Consider the following 24,833-nt stretch of genomic DNA (forward strand, 5'->3'; position numbering starts at 1 on the left):
CTGCAGAGAGGATGCTTAATTTTGATGAAGCCTGAGGGGAATGAGCGGCCGAAATTGCTGTCCAGTTTGAGAGCGTTTTAAATCTTTCATTTGAATTCTCCCACTTTTTCCACCCATCTCCCACTTTAAAATTTCCATTGAGTAAAGCTCTTAATTTGTTAAAGTCTTCTATTCGTTTTGATTTTATGTGGCTGCTTAACACAAAACTTTAGGAATATTATAATCTACTCCCATCTGTTAGTGTCGATGCAAATTAGAATATTGAAGCATAATATTTAGGAGTGCCAGTTTTAGCGCTTGGTCAACCCTTAACGGTCCAAATCTTTTGCTGAAAAACATTTGCCCCAAAAACTGAACAAAACCGCTGACATTAGTTGATCTCTTCCAACTTTGACTTTATGTCGCTGAATTATGCAAAATTTACTGTCATGTGTCACATAATAGGAAAAAATAAATGCAAAAATGATCCGTTGAGACCTCTCAACAGTCCCATGTGCCTGAGGTTGTCGGCGTTGAAGACGCGCGCTGCAGAAACGCATGCGCTGCGATTTGTGCGAGCGTGCGGCGGCGGCGGCGATTGCAAGCCGTGCGGCCTTGCGCTCTCTCCTTCGTTCATTCAGTCGTCAACGGACCAAAAGTGAATGCTGGAGATGCGTGCCTCCCGTCCACGCAGGGCTGTTGATCAGAAAGTGATGTTACAGCGTTAAACAAACACTGCTACTTGAGTGTGCTGTGCGTACGTGTTAATTCTGAGCGCGATTAGATAAGTGAGTCGAATTGCCGCAGATCCGCGGGCGGATGGCGTCAGGTAATTAATAACGTTTGTTATCTTCACACAGAGCTGATTTCAACTGGTGTGCCACTACCACACAAATTGATATATGACACAGACGAGTCTGTTTATGACTGTATTTTTAGAAATTTTTTCAAAGCTGATATTCATTCAAAAGTTAAAAAAATCGAAGTGGGTTGAACAGGGTTTATATATATCAAAATGTTAATAGATTAACATCAATGGAAAATATCTGAATCCACTTTAATTGGAAGGCCAACCAAAATAGAGTTTTCAAATAAATGTAAAAAGACACCTTTTCAAGGGATATTTCCAGAAATGAAAACCGCCGAAAGATATTATGGAGTGCAAAAATGAACGCTCATGTTATCTTTCCATTTGTAAACTGTTTGTTTTAGCTGAAATGAACAAAGCTGAGTTTTTCATTTAATTTCTTACATCAAATCTTCACTGTTTAAATCTGTTTATTACTTTTAAATTATTATTTCTACAAAAGTCATGTTTTTTGGGGTCGGTCCATGCCTTTTTTGCATTGAAAAAGGTTCTGCTCTTCAAATGTATTTTTTAATAAGGAGTATGTTAAATATTTATGTAAATAATTATTTATCATACAATGAGGTTAAATGTTATTAAAACCAATCCATCATTATTCATTCTTCCTTGTCCCTGTAGTCGTCATCTTATATGTGTAAACTTTTTTCTGATTTCACTATCAATTAAAAATGAAAAAATTACGTGCTTGAAAATTAAATACATATTTGCGCATTTGAATAAACTGAGAATGGGTGGGTATGAGGTAAATCCAAGAGGAAAAAATATATACAACGTTCTCGCACCGTGCAGCGGCTCTTTCGGCCTCGCGGGCCTCATCAGAAGTGCTTTACCTTCATAACAAAATTCATGTTAAAGGATTAGCTGCAGAGAATTCTAAATCAACGCTCGGTTGTTGTAAACACCTGACTGCACACATTTCTGAGCACAAACGAAAAGAGGAATGATTAACTAAATTTTGTTAACTCCATCATTTGCCCTTCCTGTGATTCAGCTTAAGTTTTTCTCTTATAAAAACAATATTTAACCCCGCGCAACGTTCGATATCGCAGCGGAAGCATTTCTCCTGCTTGCGAAAAAGAGCTCACCGCCAGCGAAAAGACACTCGATCGAACCCTCACTCACATCGCGATGAAACTCTTCAAGTTGTAATTGCTCTATTCACACCTAACACGACGTGCTTGACGCAGGGCATTATTATGGGGGGTTGAAAACCTGTCGTCTCGACGGTCCAACGATTGATCGTTCCGCTGTGCTCTTTTGAGGTCCAGCCCGACCGTGTTATCTGCTCGCCAACGCTGTTACTTTTATCTCGAACGGAACCGGTCACTGTCATGACATGACTGACTGATGATATTGCGTCGAATCCCTGATTCTTTCGCTGGAAGGTCCCACTAGAGGGAAAATAACTTTGGTCAGCGTCTATTTTCAGTCTCGTTGTTATTGGGGACAAGAAAACTTGCGGTCAGAAACATTAGCTGCAGCGAAATTGTTAATCTCGGTCGGGAAAGGCGAGCTTCTGCTGGCACTAGTTACAGTTTCATTGGTAGCAATATGCGAGAGCGGATAACATGAGCGCCCAGGGCCGCAACGGGAACACAACCCAGCGAAGGGCACTCTGCACCGAAGGGCTCGCATTGAATCGACGCGCGCCAAACATTCGTTCCCTAAAGCTGATTCGAGAATAACAAAATTCTGAAAAGGAGCTAACTTGGAAACAGCTTTAGTAACGAGCGCACATACTTGCCAACATCGGCATGCTGTGTGGGTCATATTTACAACTGCGCGTTTCACAGCATTTTTTGAATGTTTGGATAGAATTTTAGACTCACCGCATTTCATACCCCTAAAAATCATAGCAAGTTTTATTATACCCCTTCATGCTACTCACAAGCATATCACTACGTTTTAGTTAGTGGATTTTAAGCAAATTTAAACGATGCAAACTGAGACCAGCAGGTGAAATTTTTCGATTCAATGGATTTAGTGAGTTGAAATGCTTCGGACGAGTAACATCCTAATAGGATGTTACATGGAATATTTTGTTGATCATTAAAAATAGGAACATTCATCAGCTAACTGAATATGTGTATTTTTTGCTCTTCATTTAAGTCCAGAACAGTTCAGAAATTCTGAAGGCATATTTTTAATTAATTTTTAAATGTCAAGAATTATTTTTTGCCATTGTTTTGCTAGTTTAACGCTCCTGGCTTCACATATTAGAACTTTTGACTTTTTTAACTTGGTTCAGATCACGACAGGCTGTTTGAATACAAATACATTGCTAATTGCCAAAATGTAGAACCCTAAGAGTTTCCTTGTCTGGTAACTAAAACAATACGACAAAAGTTTTTTATGCAGCACGCAAATCAAAGTGAATAAATAGTTCATTTTAGACCCTGCGGATCCTGCAAATTTCTGTCTATTTTCACAAAGTTATGTTTACTCAAAGGAATTTATTTATAGTTATAAGGAATATAAAAATCAACGATGTTCATTAGCAGAGTGCGCAATAATTAAACAACTGACGTTGTTGAGCAACTGTCAGTGGGAGGGCTAAATTTAAATTTCAGAGAAAAGTAAAGGGATTATACGTCTCAAACGCCGTCGTAATTACCTGCGCGGCTTCTTCTCTACCCCTTTCTAATCACAGAGAGTAATTGCGTTCACACCTAATGCACGTATATGTAATGCATTCATGCTCATGAACAAGGTCGAGCTTTTTCTGCACGCAAAACTGACAGGATCAAGAAGATAAAAGAGCAGCCTCACCGCTTCGCTTTCCCTAAATTTAAATTGCTAAACTAGCAACCATGTGGCACAGCCCCCGGTTGCTGAATAATTTCCGCTGAGGAAGCAGACACAAGCATATTATAGTGATTTTATTCTCAGCAGCATAGAAAGGGGCTGCGGTTCAAGTGACTTTACCAAAAGGAACTGTTATCACCACCGGCTCCGTCAATGCCTTTTCCGGGTGTACAGTTGTGCCAAATGGATTATCGCTGGATAGTCCCTTTTTCTCTGCCGGGGATTAATTTGGAGAGGAGAACAACTAACGCTCAGCACACGCGTTCTCTTTCTTCTCTGATTCAATTTTTGCGATACGTGAAGAGACTAATTGAGTCGCAGCTGAGGCTTGCGTGCAACTGATGGTAGCAATTTCGCAGTGAGCCAGCCAAGAAGTGACTGGGTGTGTGTAACACATTCGGGAAATATCGGCAAAAAATGCCGTGATTGCTGATGCTGAGTGCGGCACGGAAGAATTGTGGGGCGGCCGCTTGAAAGGGATCGGCTCGTTATCATCGGCGCTTTTTTTACCTTGTTTGAAACACAATTAGCCATTATCTATCTAAAAGCCTTTGGTATTGGCAGCACAACTTTGTACTCAGGAGAGTCACGGAGCGCTGGTTCTGAATAGATAAGTGATATGTAAAGCAGGTGTAAAACGAGCTCCGTGGGTGAAGCTCACGGAAAAGTCTTAAACTAGTTGGAAGTTAAACATTGAACTACAAATTATTAGATAATCATCAGTTGTTTCTCAATGTATGTTAGTTATATTGATGCGTGGGAGTCTTGCAAAAAGGGAAAACGTGTACTTGTGTTGTATTTTCTTTCCAATTAATAACTAATTTATTAATAAATACTGTCCCATGCGTTGGGAAAAAAGTATTAAAATATTTTATTTCTCAAGTTCACTTAAAACTAAGCTTCGCCTAAAATTCAAATAAAAATACTTTCCTCCTTAATTATTTTAACGCATTCCGGTTAAAATGAAATGCAGCTACCTCCGTTCGTAGCGAGTTTTTTTTAAATTTACATGAAATACATAAATATTTTTGCTTCACAATAGAGAAATGAACAGCCGGCTGTACTCTGAGATAGCTGCATTTTTTCAACTGAAAACATTATGGCCTCCGAGGGTGCATCAATCTTCCCAGGTTCAGATATATGCTTTTATTTTCATTTGGAACTCCCAACATATGAATTTTTAAGAGTTTAATTTTCTAAAGTGTTTATTTTGTATGAGCGAGGAAACGCAGTCGCAGTACATCAATAAATGATCATTTTGGCGCAAAGAACGAATTCCAGCACGCAAAACATAGACGCCATTATTGTCAACAATATAAAGCAAAGGCAGCCGTGCATGCAAATTGCTAGATAGACGAGCAGCGGCATTTGGTTCAACAATTCGGCAGAAATGCCATGGACCAGCTCATGTGAAATAAAGTATTTTGTCACACACGTCTCACCATTTCTCCCAGTTCACCATCATCCTTTTGCAATTTCTTCGTGTCGCAAGGACAAACTTTCCTGCAGTCACAGCATCAAACTTTTTTGCATTTTCTTTCTGCGTTGTGTTTCAAAGGGGGCCGTTGACACTCACTCAGCATTTTGCCTGAAATTATTTTCTTAATATTCCCCGCGAAAATGAAGAGAAATGCAGGCACAGGGACGAGGGAGAGACATATCAGAACAAAATCTTCCGCGTAATAAAAACTCCGTAATGAAAAGCTAACGCGGCCCGCAAAAAATGGTCCTTCCGTTTACACACTGTGGAGAAGAAGAAACTCAGTTAGCGTTTATCATGCTAATCGCACTGGCTTCATTCTCCATCTTCTTCATTCCTCTTTTCGCACGATAAATTACACTGCGATAAGGCCGTGGTGCGAAATAATGGAGACGAGTGCGCGTTTCGCGAATTTCGCTCCATTTGACAAACTTGGTATCGTGCTGCTCTTTAACCACTGTCTTCGAAGAGGACAGAATGACAAATGAAACCACAATCGAGTGTCGTCTGCAATCAATAACGAGCAGTAGTTAAGTTTATTCCTCTGGTGTGCTCAATTATCGAAAGTGCTCAATTGACGGGGATAAAGCGAATTTTGCAGCTGCTTGCCATCTCAAATTTCATATTCAGCTCACAAGTTTAATAGCCGGCACTCGAGGGATTTCGTCCTCAGAATGCACAAAGCGTGCCGTTCTCCTTAATACGAGCCTTTGTTTGTCTTCAGAGGTTCGGGTTAGCTTCATTTGGAAAGTTTGTCTGCCAAGCTATTCATGACTTTTCATTGGGTGGGTGGGGGGAGGGGGGGCGAAACAATAATTTCCAACTCAGCAGGCAATCATTGTAAAACCTGATTTTAGTTGATTAGCAATTTTGTGATGCGCGTGAATAAACATAGCCACATTAAATATTTTGTTTTGTTATTTCAAGCTGTCAATTCATTTTTCTGCTTTCCCACTACGAATATGAAATCCACAATATTCATGAATAATGCTTTTTACTAACAATGAAGGGAATAATCTACCTAATCAATCGTTTTTCCGTTTGAGTGGATAATATTTTAAATGCAAAAGCTTCCCTCAGGTGTTGGAACCGGTGAAATGTTTTCTGAAGAGGATATATTTCGCGCAGCTGTTTTCAGCATGTGAAACACACGCAAAAGCTTTTCTCTTTTTGCGAGGGATTGTTTTCAACTTGCTAAAGCGTGTATTTTTTAGTCTCGTTCTTGATGACTGATCGTGCAAAATTCTGCACGACTCTTTTTCCCCCGTTGCCAATCAATCAGATTGTTTGCCAAGCTAAAACGCCACCAGTATATACAGGTTGCAAAAAAGCAAAAGCAGGTGCTCACAGGATTTATTAGGGACTCGCATGCCAAATTCAATAGGACCCTCGTCCGCGCATCTGTATATCGAATTTTCAGCCGAATGCGTGCGTGTCTTCCGCTCTATCTTCTATATTTAACAAGGGATTTTCCGAGTTCGCCCGGACAAAAGCTCCCGCTGGTATTCCCGGACATTTAGATCTAAAATGCAAATGGCATGTGCCTTGATCCTTCATCCCTGCGCCTCCTCTATCGCCGTACACGCATTTGATTGCATCTAACTCGAGAGTGGAAAGTGGGAGGATGTCAAGCACAGCACCACTTTTAATAGATCCCACGTTCTTGCTATTTTTGGCACGAGGCAACGCTGTCCATATAACGCAAAATTTATTCACTTTTGGAAAACGCACACGTTGATTGAGAGCAAAATTTAACCAGGTCTTTCTGATGTTTTAATATTTCGATTGGAAAAGTAATTAGTTTGGTCTCTACACCAACGCAATTGCTAGCATTTATTATGGACCCAGCGGAATAAACCACCGTTTTTCATTAGTGACGGGAAATTATTAAATAATTTGGCAATGATCATTTAAACAGTTCATTTGCTCAGCACGATACGTTAAAAACAATTCGGCGAAATGAAAATTTAAATCGCATTAACAACAGCGAGTATAGCTACTGATGGTTCACAAGAAGCAATGTTCATTTTGCTCAAAGCCCCGCGAAGTTCCTGCTCTAAAAAGTGAGCAGAAGATTGTTTGATGATGCACGCATATATTGTTTAGTGCCACGAGCACAAATGTGTCAACGCTATCGATTTAATCTCTCAAATGACTACTTTTGATGAATATATTTGTCATGTTTTTGCTTGTATTTGACAAGGAGAGGGAGAGTGCAAAAAATTTGGTCTGTCGTTAGTGTCAATAATTTTTTCGAACGTTTCATACAGTCAAACATTAGCGTGTACTTTTTGTCACAAAAATTTAATTGCCCGAGAGCAACATTGATCACATGATTGGAATTTTTGGTACATACACACACGTAATTCTATAACAAGCGCACACATTCAAAATGCTGATCCAAAAAAATTGCTTGCAATGTTATGCACTGCACGATAAGCTTGGAAGTATGCCAAATGTGAGCTAATTTGGCATTTCTCCTCTGGGAACGATGTTAATGCGTCATTTCGTTATAAACGCATTCTTTTCAGTCATCAAACAAACTCGAACAACAACAATCCATATTTCACGCAGTGGGAATCCGACTGCTGAGTAAGCGAATCATGTACGAACGTATTTTACATACATGCCGTGTGTGTTTTGCAAAAAGAAGCGCCATTGGGAGTGAAAAAATGAAAAATGCTTCGACAGATAAGACCCAGAGTCATAACACTCGGATTCATTCAGTGCACCATAAACACTGAAACCCCGAATCAGCGATTCAGCGCGGGTATATTTACCAAATTCAATGAAATCGATTCTTTCTCGTTTGGTTTTTTTCTTTCGGCATGCGTGCCGTGAGTATAAAATAAATCATGCACCGTTACAGCATGTACACGCTATTTCTATAAAAAACCTTTCCATCGCTACCAATTGTAGCCAATTGTCGTTAGGACGTGACTTTGTTGGAAGTACATACTCGACACAAAGGGTTGTTGGTGCTGCTACTCTCGAGGCAAGCATAACATGCCGTCGAATATGAAGCGCAAATGATGAATGTTCTTCCTGCTGAACACACATGCAATTGGCCAATTTGCTGTCTCCGTTCTAAATATTTTTTTGTCCGCATAGAATTGCATCGCAATCGAGAGGGAACAAAGTAATTTTAACGAGCCCAAGTATGAGAAACGATTCATGTGAAGCTAATAATTTATGCTCAAAGTCATATTCAAGTGTTGCTTTTGATTAATTAACTTGAAGCCTCAGGAACTGTTTCTATTACTAATTTACGAAACCGCTTTTATAGCTGGAGGAAAAGTGATTAGCAGCACAAGTTGGGAGGTGAATTTTACCAATTATAAATTCATCAAAATATGGTTACGTTGTATTTGATTAAAGATTGACGATCAAAATGAAATATTCCACACTTAATTTAATATTGGTTTGAGCTATTCAACCAAATGGTTAATTAACCTTTGACATTAATAATGGAATCAATATCGCGCTAGGCAACGTGGATCGCTTTTAAGTGCGACCGGTTGCATAAACAGTGAAAGTTTGTACATTCCGATCCAGTAGCCATTATTATTTGACTTTAGAAATGTTTGAAAAGTGACTTTAACCTTTTAGGAACCAATTTAACTATAAATTGATTTAATTTCATAACTGTTTTCAATCCACACAAATTTATGATAAAAATCTTCACTCCAAATTATATTTATTCTGCAGCTGTAAAAAGTGAATAGGACAGGATTTAGCTCTATCTAACTTTTTAAAAATGGTTTCGAAGAAATCGATGTCTTAAAAGTAGATGAAAAATGTGTCCATTTACTTGCCTGTAACGAACAATTCAAAGAAATGATAGCACTTATCAATTTTTCGCATCCCATGCTTTGCTAAAAGTTTGTCAAGAAACCAGCAATAAATGTGAAAGCTCTTAACTAACATTGAAAGCTTCAACTAAGCCGCTTCCTTCGGCAGCTGAATTTTTACCTTCAATTTTTTAAGCCATTTTGACATCTTAAGCCGCGAAAAGCAGTCAAACCAGCGTTCTTTTTAAATACAGGGTGGAGGAAACGATTTGCGTCATGTTTACAGAATTTTAAGCCACGTGGGTGACACTTGAAGTTATAGTTGCTACATTTTTTTCTAAACATAATATGTTGCGTCGGCTGGCTTATTCACTTCATATATTCCAGCATACAACTAGAAAGCAATCCCTTTTGGAAAATTAAATGAGTTTACAAAATGGTTAGAGCTGGAATTGCTATTAAATTAGCAAGTTAATGGAAGGTATTACTGAAACAAAAGCAAACCAGTCACTGCGATGAGCAGGCTATCATTTCCAACTATAGCTGACTGTGCTGGAAATAACAACTAATTTCCATTCTATAAATTAACAATTACAATTCATACATATTTATAGAATAGAAATGAGTTACTATATCCAGCTATTTCTATAAATATACATGAATTGTAATTAAACAAACGTCAACACCAAAACACAAATTAGATCAGAGAACTTAAGCTGTTTTTTATTAACACGTATCAACCTGATTAATCACGACCATAAAATTGACAACTGCATGGTTATTCTTGCTAGATAAGTCATACATTAAATATTATAAATAGATTGTAAAAGTGGGAAAAAACAGAAAAAGTAAAAATATTCTAAAGAAAAATTTAGAATCGTGTTTATTTTTTGTTACTGTCAAAGCTGGTTAACCCTTGGGCAAGCCAGAAAAAAATTAACGCTTTGTTTTAGTAAGAAATGTTTGCGTGTTGCAGGTTGAGCAGTTTGCTTGGTCTGCCAACAATGAACTCGACGCTGGTGAACGCGAGCGAAGGCAACGGGACGGACGTGCCCGATGCCGAAAACCAGGGTGAAATTATGGCCGTGGTGGAGGCCATCCAGCTCTACTACCTGCCCGTCCTGGTGCTGCTCGGCTCGGCGGGCAACTGCCTCTCGGTGGTGGTGTTTAGCACGGCCAAATTGCGGCAGCTCAGCTCGAGCTACTACCTGGCCGCGTTGGCCATCAGCGACACCGGCTACCTGTTCAACATCTTCTTCGTCTGGCTCAACCTGGTCGGCGTGCCCTTGTACAACAAACAGGGCGCCTGCCAGGCCATCACGTTCCTCGCGTCCTTGTGCAGCTTCCTCAGCGTCTGGTTTGTGGTGGCGTTCACGGTCGAGCGCTTCGTCGCCGTCAGGTATCCGCTGCACCGGCCGGCGGTGTGCACGGTCGCCAGGGCGAGGGCCGTGCTCGTCGGGCTGACAGTCATCGGCTGCGTCGTCAACCTGCCCATGCTGGTCATGGCGGCACCCGTGCTCGTCGAACAGAACAATAAAGTGAGTCCATTTCATTACTTATGCAGTTACCCGAGCGGTGAAACGCACGTCAGCGCATGTTTTCTTTATATGTTTGGGTATAGCAGGAAAAAGGATGGAACCGTGCTAAACTCGTAGCGCGGTTTTAGTGTTTGGACCTTTTGGGCATTAATTTTTAGAGCTGGCAATTTTAGCCGGTTTTGCGGACGAAAATATGTCTTTTTAGTCGGTAAACTAGTCGTTTTCAGAGACGAAAAATTCGGTTTGAGAGGAATATTCAAGCAAGCTTTTCCTCGTTTTTATTCTTAAAAGGAAAATTTCAACCAGCATTAAAAACATGCATTTTATAGCAACAAATAGAGTTTTTACATCTCCGCAGATGGCAAAGAATATGCATAGAAATATTTAAATTTCATGTATTGCTTTCTGCACAAGCGTAAATACATATTTCCTGATTTTATAAAAATCAATAACTCCCGCACAGCAATAATGTTCCATATTTTCCGCATTTTTGTTATTGCGTTTTGTCCAATCCATCAAGTCGAATGCCTGTTAAAATTAGAATATATTGATTTGAAAACTCTTGTTGACAAAGTTTGATAAAAAAATAGCCGGTGTCGAATAAAATTCCCAAGTTCATTAATTTCAAACTTATACTTCCAACCCTGCCACGCAAAGGAATTTTTATTACGACCGGAAAAGTTTCCACCCAAGTTTACAGGCATCTATGAAAACCCCATTTTTTACAGGAAGGCGGATCAGACTCTTTACATTTATCGCTTTGGCTTTTCTATTTGCATGTTTTTGGTTAAGCCCAATTTTTGGCTCATCGCTTTGGCGTACTGCCAGATCCACACCGTACCCCTCTCGCTGCGAAGTGCTATTAAATGAGCCGATAAAATCCACTCTGTTTGTGCCGATATTTCAATAGCAAAAGAACTGCGCGGACGCCTAATCGCTTCTGTAGAACTTGCATACAAGGTTGTAAATTTCAAAGCAGCCCTGATAATTTTTATCCGAACCGCACGCTCCGTTATGCGGGCACGGCTCTTTGAATCAACCCCATTGTTATATATATATATAAGCTTGCATGAATTAGAGAAACGCGGGTAGAAAAGCATAAAAGCTAAAAGTCGTTCTGCAGTAAAAGCGAACAGAGTACTGGTATTTCCGAACGAAAAATAACTTCCGCACAGTATAAGGAACGCTGAAGCGTAAAATTTTATCACTATGTAAGATGTTTGGTGTTCTGTTTGCTATTTTTTGGGCGGAAAATGCGTCCAGGGAGTCCTAAAAGTGATAGCAAACGAGCTCTTGGACCCGAAAATGTCGGAGCAGATTATGAGGTCGATCGAATAGGTAATTTAATCGGTCCTTCTCGGCCACACACATTCAATTTTATCACTCCTGCTCTCACTCTCACACTCGATGCAGACTTCGCGGCAAAGAAAATTTATCCGGCTGCTGATTTCCCAGATATATGTGTGTGGTAGGGTTGCAAACAAGGGAAGACCATTATACACTGAAATCCAAACAAATTGTGCGCCAGCCAACAGCGTTGACCGTTGTAAGCGTCCGACGCAATTTATTTAACGAGCTATCCAACAGCCACGGGATTTGTAGCGTAAAGCCTTCTTATCTGCTCGAGAGCAACAAATCAATTGCACGGAGAGATCGAAATTCGTTCCCCCTGTGGTATAGCGCAGTAGTGGACTGGACTTTTTGATTAAGTTGCTGCGGAGCGTTTGAATTTTTTAGGAAAAAGCCGTGGCAGACGGGCGCGGAGCAAAAAATTGTACTCCAAAGCAAGTAGTGGTTCGAAATGCCGCTGAGCACCAAACGAGCACGCGTCGGATTTTTCCTCCTGTTTATATTGCATGCAAATTGAATTCGTTTTTCCACGCTTGGAAATTTTTCTAGGCGAAGAGGTGAAATAATTTATAAGGTTCGACGGACACTCTCTTCAATTATGGCCGACGAGGCAGAGGAAAGCTCGCAGCCAGCTTCAATAAGGAAAAAGAGTCGCGGCTGTCAACTGGGAATCGTTAGTCACTGACTCTTAATTAGACGTGTACGGCTTCACTTTTGCCGAGACGGGTTTTTATTCAGCTGCCACTCACAGTGTTTGGCAGACGTACCAAAGCGCTCCTTGTTGATTAAAAAATCGTCCAATCAGGTCGTCTTTTATATATTTCAGCCGCATCGGGTTGCAATTGAATATTACACTGTAAAAGTTTTTCTCGTTATCATATCAACTGCAGTAAGGGTTGCTGTGGCCAGAGAAAAGGGGTAAAAGCTGATTAAGATTAAAGTAATTAAGAAAAAAGTTGTAGGCTCGGCGGCCCGAGGATAAAAGTTTCCGCAACTTGGTTGCTGGCTGAGTCAGTTGTTGATCAAATTGTGTGGGTTTGATAAAAGGGGTGCAGAGCATGTACAATCCTTAAACGGAATATAATACAAGACGGCAGATTGCGGTTCCAAAATCTGCAGTTGACACGCAACCTACTTGGATTGACGTTATTTTCTTCTGTGGCCGGCTGCCATGCAAATTTCTCACGCTGCATTCGTGCAGTTTCGCTTTCATCATTAATGAGCACGGAAGTGGAGCCCCAAGGAGCTTTGCTTGTCGACACGAAATAATGCACAACACGCTCGTGTGCATGCACGCTGATGGTGTTATTATAAACACTAGACTGACAAACAAAGACAAGTGTTCTCGCACTAAACTCAGGAGACAAAGCGCCCCTCGGCGATTGCATGCATGCTCCATTCTGTTTACATTCAAAGTTCAAGCCTATTTATTTGTACATACAAATGTCGGATTCACAGTTCGGCCGACGGAGCTGAAGAGAATTTGAGATGGTTCGCTTTCTGGTGCGACTGCTGCTTGCTCCGGCCAGATGCTGGGGATGCTTTTGACTGTCAACGGCCGCGGGTGCTTTACCCACGCTGCGGGTCGAGAGCACCTGTTATTTTCTTTTGACAAAAGCCGGCCGCTCAAATGATGTGAGCAATTTCTCTTGTCACAGAGAGAGTGCCGTGTTCTGCGAAGCACTTAGGCGTCAGATATTAAAAAAGCGGCCGCAAAATCGAGTTTGCCGCCTGTGTCGAGTAATATCTGCGCCGCCGCTTTTACCTACTCCATAATAGGGCCCCCGCAGTCAAAGCGATTGAGATCAATTCGCGGTCTCTTAAACGCACGCAAGCCGAGTCGAAGAGTGATTAATTCGGAAAACCATTTCCCAGTGGTTTGTAATTCCATCGATCGAGTGAGGTGTTTGTGCGTGCTTCAGATCAAAGCTGCCGAGAATGCGAAAGAACCAAAGAGAACTCAAATGAGAGTGTGCGTATATACAAAATCCGCAACGATAATTTTTCATGCGTTAATGGTCTGTGAAAAATTGCCGCTCGCGGATGAGCTTCCTGAGGGAAAATGGTTTTTGGGCTGCTGACATATCACATATACATGTCAGAATACTAAAATATTCCATTCGTATCAAAAAAGTTTCGCTTGCCTTCATTCTTTCAATAAGATGAGAGATTGCTACCGCTATCGGAAATTCCTGTGCAAGCAAAGTTATACCGATGGCACTTTCGGTTTCACCCAGCCAATTTTGCATTTCCAACAAAAAAGAAAAGTTATGTGTCCTCACATGGCTTGCCTCATTGTAAACAGGTTTCAAAAATGGTTATATGTGTGCCGCAACTTTTCATCAAAAGCGATATCCGTATAGAAGAAGGATAAATATACATGATATTTATATTTCCCTGCGGCTATTGTGAAAATCAACAACAAAAATTAGTTTACAATGGAAATTTCCACGATTTATTTCAGATGCTTGGGAATTATATCAGAAAAACAAGTATTTTTCCAAAGCTCTATAAAGGTCAACTGACGTCATATTACGCCTAAAGCTCGAAAATTGTGGCTTAATAAACTGACACTAATTTGAACGTAATACTGCCTAATCTATCATCAAATTGAGGAAAAATTGATAGGAAACGTTGGATTTTCCTTCAATGTCAATATTTGTACTGAATCAACAATTTAAGCCATTAATTAATTAAACATTTTCACTCCTAGGAATTGGCTTCGAACGAATTAAAACCTTTAATCTTTGAAAATGACTTTTGGTTAGGAAAAACTGATTAAAATTCGGCTATTTAAATTTTAATACAGTAGTTGCTGTTGTTTCTCGTCCATTTGCCTTGTTTCAAAATCAGCGTGTACAAATTTTCAACAATGTGTTTGTAAATTCTGTCCCTTAGGAATCGTGTATGATGAGGGACGAGTACAAAGACTTGGCGACGATTTTCAACTACGTGGACACAGTGCTGACGTTTGTGCTGCCGTTCCTGGCCATCACGGTTCTAAACACCAGCATCGCCCTGACGGTCTACTATTTGGCCAAGGTTCGCCGCTCGATGACCCGTCAGCAGCGCCGATCCAGGTAAACAAAGTGCCAGGAATTACATTTTCACGCCTGATTGAATTTTGATGCCGCGGGAAAAAAATGCACGCGTGAGCTGCCCTATCAGCAAAAGTTATTTATGGCTTTGGACCTTTTTGTGATTAATGGTCTGCACGAATTTTGCACCGATGTGGCGTCCGGCGCGCTAAGGATCGATTTTCCGATTTATAGTCGGCACCATATAGTTGGACGACTGCTGCTGATACATTCGAGAGGAGGAGATAGTGACGGCGGTCGATTGAAATATGATGGTATAGTTATTAGTGAGAGAAAATGCCAACCTCTGAAACACTCGCCCGCTCAAACATATTTCACCCTCGGAAATTCCTGTAGCAGCAGTTTCATATCATAAAGGCAAGATTATTAACTCGCAATATAGACCCCGCTATCGCAGAGGCAGGGAATTTTTATATACCCTCTCATTTTCCGTTCTGCTGTGACTTGCAATATCCGTCGTAATGAAGCTATTTCTCGTGAGCAAATATATGCTTCGTTTCTTCTCGTTTAAAGTACCTCTCTTGGTGGTTTGCCTTATTTATATTCTCCAGCTACATCACCACGAAGAACAAAATAAGGCTAAACACTTTTAGTAGCTAGCGTAGAGCCTTACTTACTTTGTCGGTAAAAGACTTTTTACACGCACGAACTCTCGGCCGGAAAGAGTCTTTAGTGAGCTACCTTCTTAATAAAACTTGATGGGCGCACTTTCTCGCCAGCAACCGTTAAGGGTGATTATGCAAATGACTTTCTCGCGGAGTCAAGAGAGCCGTTTCGCGCGTGGAAAAGAATTCCTGTGGTCGATAAATTTATGAGGAAACCGCAAACTTGTTGCAGCAGCGGGACCAGCGACATGAGCAGCGTCTCCACAATGCGCGCGTCCGGCGGGTTGCTGTTGGTGAGGAACGGCGATCAAATGGAGATGAGCGCCCACGGTGGCAACGCTAGGGCCATCAGGGCGCAGCACTCAGCCAACACGCAGACCAAGATCACCAAGATGCTGCTGCTGGTGTCGACCGTGTTCGTCGTGCTCAACCTGCCCTCCTACGTCTGCCGTCTCTGGGTGTTCATCAAGGCAAGCTACTTTCTCTTTGACTATACAAATTCTTGATTCTCTCGACATTGCAAGGAATTTCAGATGCCTTTCCTTCTCGCTCTTTGTGTAGCTGTCTGCTAAGTTGTTTCGCTACAGCTCTCTAATTAACTAGGCAACAAGCGACATTCCTTTCCCTGAACTTGTGCTTGAGTTGGACTTTGTATAAGCGAGACGGATGAACTTCTTGCCTCTCGTAAAGTGATGCATGCAACTTTAAAAGTAATTAATCATTGTGCTGGTATTTAGAACGGTCGTAACAGACTTTCTTTGCAAACTAATGCTACTTGACGGAACTGACAGAAGTGTACACAGGGTTATATCTGTCGCTTCGTGTGTTAAAAGCTGTCACGAATTTTATCACGAATATGACAGTGTCAATGAAGAGATTAAGCTAAGCTAGCTCTTTTTGCAGTAGTTGTCACTATAATGTCGTGACTGTAAATATCAACAAAGTTAGTTATATAGGACTTATGTTAACAAAAAATCTGAGTAGCGAATTAACAGCATTTTGGAATAGATAGAAAAAATGACAAATACCTCAATTGAGGAAGTTTAAAAATTATTATTTATTGGATGACAATGATTCTAGAGATGAAAAAGACTACTATTTTCACCAACGCGGTAAAACAAGAGGCGAGTCTTGGAAACTAAATTTAAAGTTAGATTGCTTCCAGTTATAGTTTGGCATAACGACTAAGCTTCTAAAGACGTATGATAAAAATTTAGAGCTTTAAATCGAACACAAATTTGGCGTATATTTTGGTGTAAGGAAAACAAAAAAGATGCCTTAGATTAAAAAAAATCAATCTGTTGATATTTATGTGTTCAAAAACACATTAATCGATTTACTTGGCTTTTTTATAAAATAAATTATATGTGACAATTTCAAGGTGCTGTCAAACTACATACATAGGTGCCATGAGAAGAAAGCTTTTGAAATCAATTTGAATTGATTATTTGGTTGAAACAAAGGTTTCAATTTTCAAATTACGTGCAGAACTCACCCTAAACTTTCTAAATTCAGTAATATTAGGATCTGTCTCCTGCAGATGGAGGAAATTTACAAACAAAACGAACCGCAATTTCTGCACAAGAGGGACATGACATTTGTTAAATTTATCGTACCACCAGTCACAGCAGAGGTGGACATGTCCTCGTCGCTGTCAAACTTGTTGATTTGACTCACTCTCAGCTAGTTTTGGTCACACATGTCAAGCTAGAAATTTGTGTTCTGGAATATTCATGAGCATTATGCAAACACAATTTATCCCGCTGTGTGTGAAATGTTCTCCTTTAATACAGCCTCATCACGAATTTCTCGTAAATTGGGCGCCAGATGTGGCCAAAACTAATCTACAAGCAATATATTCGAATTGCTACAACAGAGGAAGATCGCGCGTTATATCGTTAAATGATTAATCGCATGCACCAAATATATCATGATTTGTTTATAATTATTAGATATATGTACGTCCAGAAAATTTCTGAATCCTGATTTAATTATTCTATTGGAGCACCCCAGTTAAAATGGTGCATTAGCTGAAAATAATTTGAAATAATTGCGTCATTACAAGCGTGCTAATTGTAATGCCTCTGCGCGAGAATGCAAAAGCTCTTTCAGCAGGACTATTTTAACCCTTCATAGTGTTACAAACAAACAAAGTAACCAAAAACCACATCATTATTTCGCACAAAGCGGCGGGCTTTCACGTCGTGTGTTTGTTACAAACAGAACATTTGCGTTCTCTTAGTTAGTCATTCTCACCGCATTAATGAAGGGGTGCACGCAATGCGAATCACTTCGGTATTGCTCACGTGCCGCTCTCGCAAATGGACGCGATGGGAAATTAACAGTGCGTAAACCAAACATTTCTAAATTAAAGTTGGCAGGCGAGTTTTCCCTCTTCCAATCCTATTCTCGACTCGTGAAAATGATTTTTAAACGAGAAAACGCCAGGATTTCCAGCTTCTGCGCTGCTGCTGCTTCTGCTCGATGCGGCTGTGAATAATGGTTTGCAGGGCAATTATCCGCGAAATGGCAATAATTGCTGCGGAGGGAGGCAAAGGGTTAAGGGTTCGAGAGGGTGCCTGGCGCGGGTGGCTGGATCAATGAGGAACGACCGACCGGTTGCCGAGGATGCCAGGTGCACGCATAACATGCTTTGTTTTTGTGCAGAGAGCCTGCGGATAATGAAAGGGAAGCCGCGGGAGCCTGGCAATGGAAAAGCTTTTGGCCTCGCACACGCACCACTGACTCGTCGCTTTCTCTCTTCTCTCGTTGCCTTTTTGCGTGCGTTTTGATTGTCAGTGCGATTGTTCGACGCCATACGACGAGAGCTACTTCGCATTGAGCTATTCTTCGGCAATGTGACAGCGGCAGACGAATGAGTTTGCTTTTTCATATCCTCCAATCTGCCTCGGGCTATTACTTGCGCCAAAATGAATTTTAGAAGCAGCCTCCTTTGCATACCGGGAAGACGATAAAAAGAATAGGCTGTATTCGTGCTCACTCAAGCCCGAGGGCGCAACAAAACAAATCTCTTTTTTTGCTCCGCGTTTCGAGGTTTCCGAGATACATTCCGCTCCTCGCCGACTAACTAAGTAAGAAGGTTGCCTTAATCTACTAAGTGACGGGGAAGCTCAGCAAACCGTGCATTAATTGGCACACACCGCAATACACAACGTCATACATATATACATAAATGAACATTCATGGCGTGCAAGAGGCTGCCGACTAATTGCCTCGAATGAGCCGCAATTGCGACCATTCAAACTCGATTTGAATCTCGGGCATGCAGTTTGTCGAGTCGGACGCGAGTGTAATTACGCAGTGAATTACGAGAACACCCGGCGCCACTGAGCGCGGGCAGAGGCGGTGGCGGAAACAATTGCCGACCGGTACGGCAGGTCAGTTTGTCGAGCCCAGAGATAGTGCCATAAACGAGCCTATGAGTGAAATTATAGCTCGCACCGGTAACATTTACAGCAAGCATTTAGTTGGTGTCGTTCTCGCTCCGGATGTTTCAATAAATGCCCATTCTACCTACATGAGGCAAGGTTGCGTAGGTTAATTTTTGACGCGTATTTACAATATTTTTACAGCCAAGTTAATCCCATTGTGTTTTCATATTTTTTAATTGAGTTTGTAAAAATGAAGGGCAATTTTTGCTTTTAATGACTGGCCTACGGCTATTCAACAAAATACATTTCTTATTATGACTGAGAGCAAAATTTTGAACTTTCTTTATTATGGACAGCTGTTTTGGCTCAGGAGCAGAAATTTGCGCACCTCATTACCTCATTCGCTTTCTTCGCCTCCACAGAAAATTATAACTCAATGCTGTTTTTCTCGATCGTAAAAAAGACTATCTCTTCTGATGTTTTTTCTGATTCAGGCTTTCAATGAGATAACGAGTTCCTTGAATCCGTGATTGCCTTTTGGCATGAATGAATTGCTGCTCAGTGCGGCAGGAAATTACTTTCGGAATTTATCACTTTTTCACTCTGTCTGATATATGTTGCAATTTGTTTTCCCTTTTTAGACATTAAAGTGACATTAACTTTGCGAATTACATCACACGGAATATAAAACTCATTTCTACGAAATTCACAAACAGCAAAAGCTTGTCAAATAAAAAATTCTGTTACCGACGACTAAGCGAAATATCAATGTAAAACTTTATCACGGATATTATACCTTTGCTTCTGGCTGCTAGCAGAGCTTGAATCAAGTTTAACACAGTATATTATTTTGAAAATAAGATGTATTGTAATGTTAGGGTGCGCAAGAGGTTTGCATATTGCACCAGACCAAAATATTTTCTCAGATTGAAACTTAAATATGAAAAACATTGGCCATGACTCCAGTTAATTCTAGGCATGTTATTGAAATGCAATTTAGGTATTTAGGTTTAACAAAATTTTTGTAAATCATCTACATACTCTAAATTAAGCTTGACTGAACTGAATAGCATCCAAGTTGTACAATGAAACCATTTTTTTTATTTAATATATTTTATAAATATTACATATACAAAGTTAATTAATCCAAGAAGTATAGTGTGCGCATTTATTTGTATTTTTATGATTAATATCAAGGAAGTGAGGTAATTCATCTGTAAAATTTGCCATTATATTGATTTTAGCATTTGAGATAGTCTACAAAACGCTCCGCGTGGTGGCACGCACCAGATCTAATCTAATCATATTTAAACGACTCTTGCATCTTTGTCCACCCTCACCACTTATCTAGAGAATTTAAACTAAAATATTTTGAGACTCTTCAAAGCATTTTGTGTAAAGACAGACGAGCATTTTTGTTGTTTTACGAGGTTTTCGATGCTAAAATTGAAGGGGGTTTCATTGGGCTTCCCAAAAGTATTAAAACAATGGTTTCAATTTGATCAAAAAGTTTTCCAGCAATTCAAGAAATTTTTTAGATGGGTGAATTAAACATTTTGAGCAACTCACGAAAACTCTATTTTTAAACTAATGTATAACTTTAAAAACATTTTGTGAAAAAGTTAAACTCGATATATAAAATTTTTCTTTGATCACGAATTGTATGCTCTTTCTTTTCAATTTATTTTGGATGACGCAGCTGGCGAATGGCGATATGTTTCTTTTTCATTTGCGCCGAGGCTCCCCATAAAATGAGTCGAGTTCAATAATCTGCCGGTGTCCAGGCGACATAAAACGGGCGAACTATTGTGTGCAAAGCTTGCTGCACAATGTGGCAGGAACGAATTGAGCGTGATTCGCATGCGAGCCCAGCCCGTCGGCGCGTATCGCGTAAACAATCTGATTCGACTTATTCAACGGCGAAATGCCGTTCGACAGAGCGAGCGTGCGTCCCCCTTCGCTGGCAAGTGCTATAAATTACTTTTGGGGCTAAACAAATTTGCTCGGCGGGGGGTCAAACTATAAATTGCTCGATGAGGCGCGTTACTGCGAGGACCAATTTGGCGTCGGCGGTCAAACACACGGCGTATCACTCTTGTGCCACGGGCACAAACATTTGCATAGGCGCCGGGGCTAATTTACGACGCGTTTGTTGCAGCCGCCAGCCCAAGAGGACGAGTGGTACAAACACCTGATTGTCCTCCAGCACATCAGCAATTTGCTGTTCAACACCAACTTCGGCATCAATTTCATCCTCTACTGCGTCAGCGGGCAGAACTTCCGCAGGGCGCTCAAGATCATGTGCTACCCCGGAGGTGGTGTCTACCGCAGTGGCCGCAGGGAGGTCAGCCAGTCGACAGGTCAGTTCACGGCTTGCACTACGCTTTACCATTCCGATCCCGACACGATAACCGCGTGTTAATTGTATTTAACTCGTCCAGCTCGATGTTACTATCCTGTCCTGCAGCAAAATATTATGCATATATTATATATAAGATACTTTAGATCAATAAAATCGGTGTGTTTGTGTGAATACAGCAATTTCCATGATTTTCGAACCTTTAATAGTTTAAAAATTATTCTTTAAATGAGACAAAAATGTGCCAAATGGAAAAATTTAATAAATAATATAGCAGCTACCTTACATAAAATTAAATTGCAAATTTTAAGTTTGAAAAAAAGGTTTTGATAAAAGTAGGAAGAAAATGTGAAGAAATATGAGTATCCTTTTTAATGTTGCAAAGCCCGAAGCAAGATTCGTTTGTTTGCTGAACCCATCGTCGCGCATCGCGTGAGAAAATAATGCATACTAATATATATAATAGAATTTTCCATGTATATATGTACATTTATACATAATCTACCAAAGTTCTAAACATTTACATAATGCCAGCAGGAAATGAGTAGCCCTGATTGCGACTATTCAGTTGAGAAAATTTAATTACTTTAATACCGAACAGACAAGGAATAACTCTCCGCTCTCGTCGACTTTCCTTTAATGACATTAATTTACACAACTGTTGGACTAGGCTAATTTTGTTTCCTCGTGCTGCGTAATTTGTAACTCGACTTGACGCTTAACTTACATACACAACACACTGACGCGGTGGAAAGAAACTTTGGACGCTCAAAACCGGAATAATCTTAATCCCTCTGGATATGTTGAAGAAAAATGGAGCCCTGCTCTCGAAAAAGAAGATTAAATTATTTTCCACGATGAACACGAGATTTAAGAGTGGGCTTTCCGCCTAACACTGCCGTCGAGCGTGTTGCCTAAATTACTGCACAAGTTTGGTCATAACAAAATCGACTGTGTGAGAGCCGCGGCGTGCTTTGTCGCCGCCAAGCGTGTCTGCCAATAGATCGCTTGAGTGCTTCCGACACATTGTTTACACCGAACCATTGTGGCAGTGCGTTCAATCAACCAGCATTGTGCTGTATTCAACAAGGAGGATTTTAATCTAATAGGCTACGAGCTTTCAGTGAACGCTAAATTAATCAAATTACGATGAAAACAATCACATGCGTTTAAACGAGCTTGGCTGCAGAAAATTTCTTATGAAAGGGTCGATCATTGAATTATTCTCGACGCCCACAGGCGAGATTCGAGCAGGAGCAGTTTTCGCCTAGACCCAGAGGAAATCGTGCAAGGAAAACGATAAATTGAGCGAGTTCCCGGTGCCTTAGGGTCAACACGAATGTACGTATTTCAAACAAATGGAGCACTGGGTCGGCATTATTTCTGGGCTTGGGCGGCGTCGACGGAAAACGTTCTTGGAACAAAAGGCCTGCGCCAGAACTTTTTACTCCCGAAATTAAATATTGTGCGAAGAGATTGCACCAGCCCGTCGACAAATTATTTAGAGAAAGAGAAAAACACCCTGCTGCTATCACAATCGCGTGTTTGTTTGTTTTGGCCTGCTCTGAAAAGCATGTCGAGCTACTGTGACCCGGCATGAAAATACGTGCAGCAAACAACGCCAGAGCGCACCCGCGCCGAGAATCACTTAATTTTTGAGCGGACTCGGTGCGCGAAATCCCTGAAAGTGCTGGTAGCGAACTTTCTGTGTTGTCATTGAGACACTTGCCGCTTCACCTGTTGGAACTCGCAAACTGCCTCTTTGAGGATCAACAATTTCCGTCGTCGTCTGCGGTGGCGGCGGCAACCAAAAGCAGCCCGGCCGAACAAATTAAATATTAATCCCGTCGCCGTGTCAAGGGCCTGCTGATGTAATGCCTTGGTTTTCTTGTTTCAGCAGTTTCCGAGTACCAAAGGGCCGGGTGCAGCTTCCACTCTCGTCACAGGTCTGCTTTGAACGGGGCATGGCAAGATGCGCACGAGTTGCTGCCCCTCAACAACCCGTAGCTCCAGTAATTCATGCCTGGGAAGCAGCGGCCGCGATAAATGGGCATAACCGCAGACGACCTGCCTAGATTAAATCCAGCCCACTTAATTGCGTTGATGCGCACGTTGCGGGTGTCTTTTGTGCAAAAGTGAGACGTTTTGTGTGGAGACAAACGGAGGTTCTGTGTGCTGTCCGGAAACTGCTCTGTTGCTGTCTGTACATATTTATAAACGGTTGGTGTCTTTGGTGTGACGCGCACTCTGCTGCTGTTGGAATAATTATTCTATTTAGCTAGAGCCATACGATATCTATGGAGCGTATTTCAGAGAATCTATATAGCTATATATTAACTGTTGTCGTGGAATCAATTCGATTTATTGTAGAGTTCAAATTTTAACGTTGGATTGTTCAAATCCGTACATATAGCTGTGCTTCTATTATAGTGTCAATAAAAGAGTCAATCAAGTTGATGTAATTATAATTACATGTGATTTTACCTCGAATGGATTTCAAACGAAGAAAGACTATACAAATAACCAAATTTAAATTTTAAATAAGCACGGCATGTGACGGGAAAGATCAACATTTTTGCTGATAAGCGTTATGAATACGATGGTTTTTGTAATGGAGATTTATTGTGACTGGAATATTTTCCTCGTTTTTACGGGGACGAAAAATACGCGAGGATGCTTTAATTGCTTCAATTGCTATTCGTGCAATATTGGGTACCAATAAATTTGATGGAATGTATTGAAATTGTGTTCATTGATCAAACATATTCATTGCTCTCGTTCGCAATCCTTTGAATTGGGCAACATAGTGATGCAGGGCTCCGAAAGGGCGGACGTAAAAGGAAATTACAGCCAGGCATTGACAAAGTTTTAATGAGGGATGACCAACTGGAGAGAAAACGCAATAAAAAGCCGGCGGGAAAGGATTTCACGCACCAGAAGTTACAAAAATCACCACGGCCACAAAATGTCAAAAAGTCAGTTTTCACGCTGTCACCGCGAGAAAATTCGGAGTGTGCTATGCACGAGACACATCACGCCGCGTTGCATGAGTGGGTGCGCCTGGCCAGTCCGTCGAGAGACGTCATCCGCCGAAAGCCGAAAGATTAATTTCAAGAGGGTTCGTGCGAGGGTGAGGGGCGAAACCACAGCGCAACAATCATACTCTCGCATTTTCGCTCTTGTCGAACGCCTCAACTCTCCTTTTGAGTGCAAACATTTCAAAGCAGTCGAAAAGGTGCTTACTTAAGGTAAGGGGCTCTCGCTTTACGTTGACTCGCTCACTAAGTTTGGCAATTCCAGCAAGTGAAATGTAAAACACTCATTAGCGTGCACATCCTCAGGCGCGTTTTCCTCCTCGACTATCACAGACAAAATAACCCAAGTTCAAATGGAGAATATCAGCTAGAGCATCATTGAAGCTAACTTAATCAACTCCCCTTTCAACGATATTATGTTTCGTAATCTAGAAGCTACAAATTTTTGGATTATTCCATATTATCATGCTCGAGTGCCATTTCAGATAATTCGGCAATCCGAATCTCTGACGTTATTGTGCCATCAACGGTTT

At 40.9% G+C, this 24,833-nt stretch overlaps 1 protein-coding gene across 2 annotated transcripts; it reads left to right on the plus strand.

The window, feature by feature from the left end:
- Positions 1-599: 599 nt before the first annotated feature.
- On the plus strand, positions 600-24,002 carry CNMaR (CNMamide Receptor). 2 transcript variants are annotated; one of them, XM_065497516.1, is made up of 6 exons: positions 600-808; positions 9,900-10,461; positions 14,710-14,891; positions 15,747-15,984; positions 21,065-21,266; positions 23,163-24,002. In XM_065497516.1, exons 2-6 carry the CDS (start codon positions 9,928-9,930, stop codon positions 23,270-23,272), a joined length of 1,266 nt encoding a protein of 421 aa, XP_065353588.1. In that variant the 5' UTR covers positions 600-808; positions 9,900-9,927; the 3' UTR covers positions 23,273-24,002. The 2 variants fall into 2 exon arrangements, with proteins under 2 accessions (XP_065353588.1, XP_065353589.1); XM_065497517.1 differs by having other exon boundaries at positions 23,166-24,002.
- The last annotated feature ends 831 nt before the right edge of the window (positions 24,003-24,833 follow it).

This window comes from Cloeon dipterum, chromosome 1, assembly GCF_949628265.1.
Source record: "Cloeon dipterum chromosome 1, ieCloDipt1.1, whole genome shotgun sequence".
Taxonomy (NCBI): Eukaryota; Metazoa; Arthropoda; class Insecta; order Ephemeroptera; family Baetidae; genus Cloeon; species Cloeon dipterum.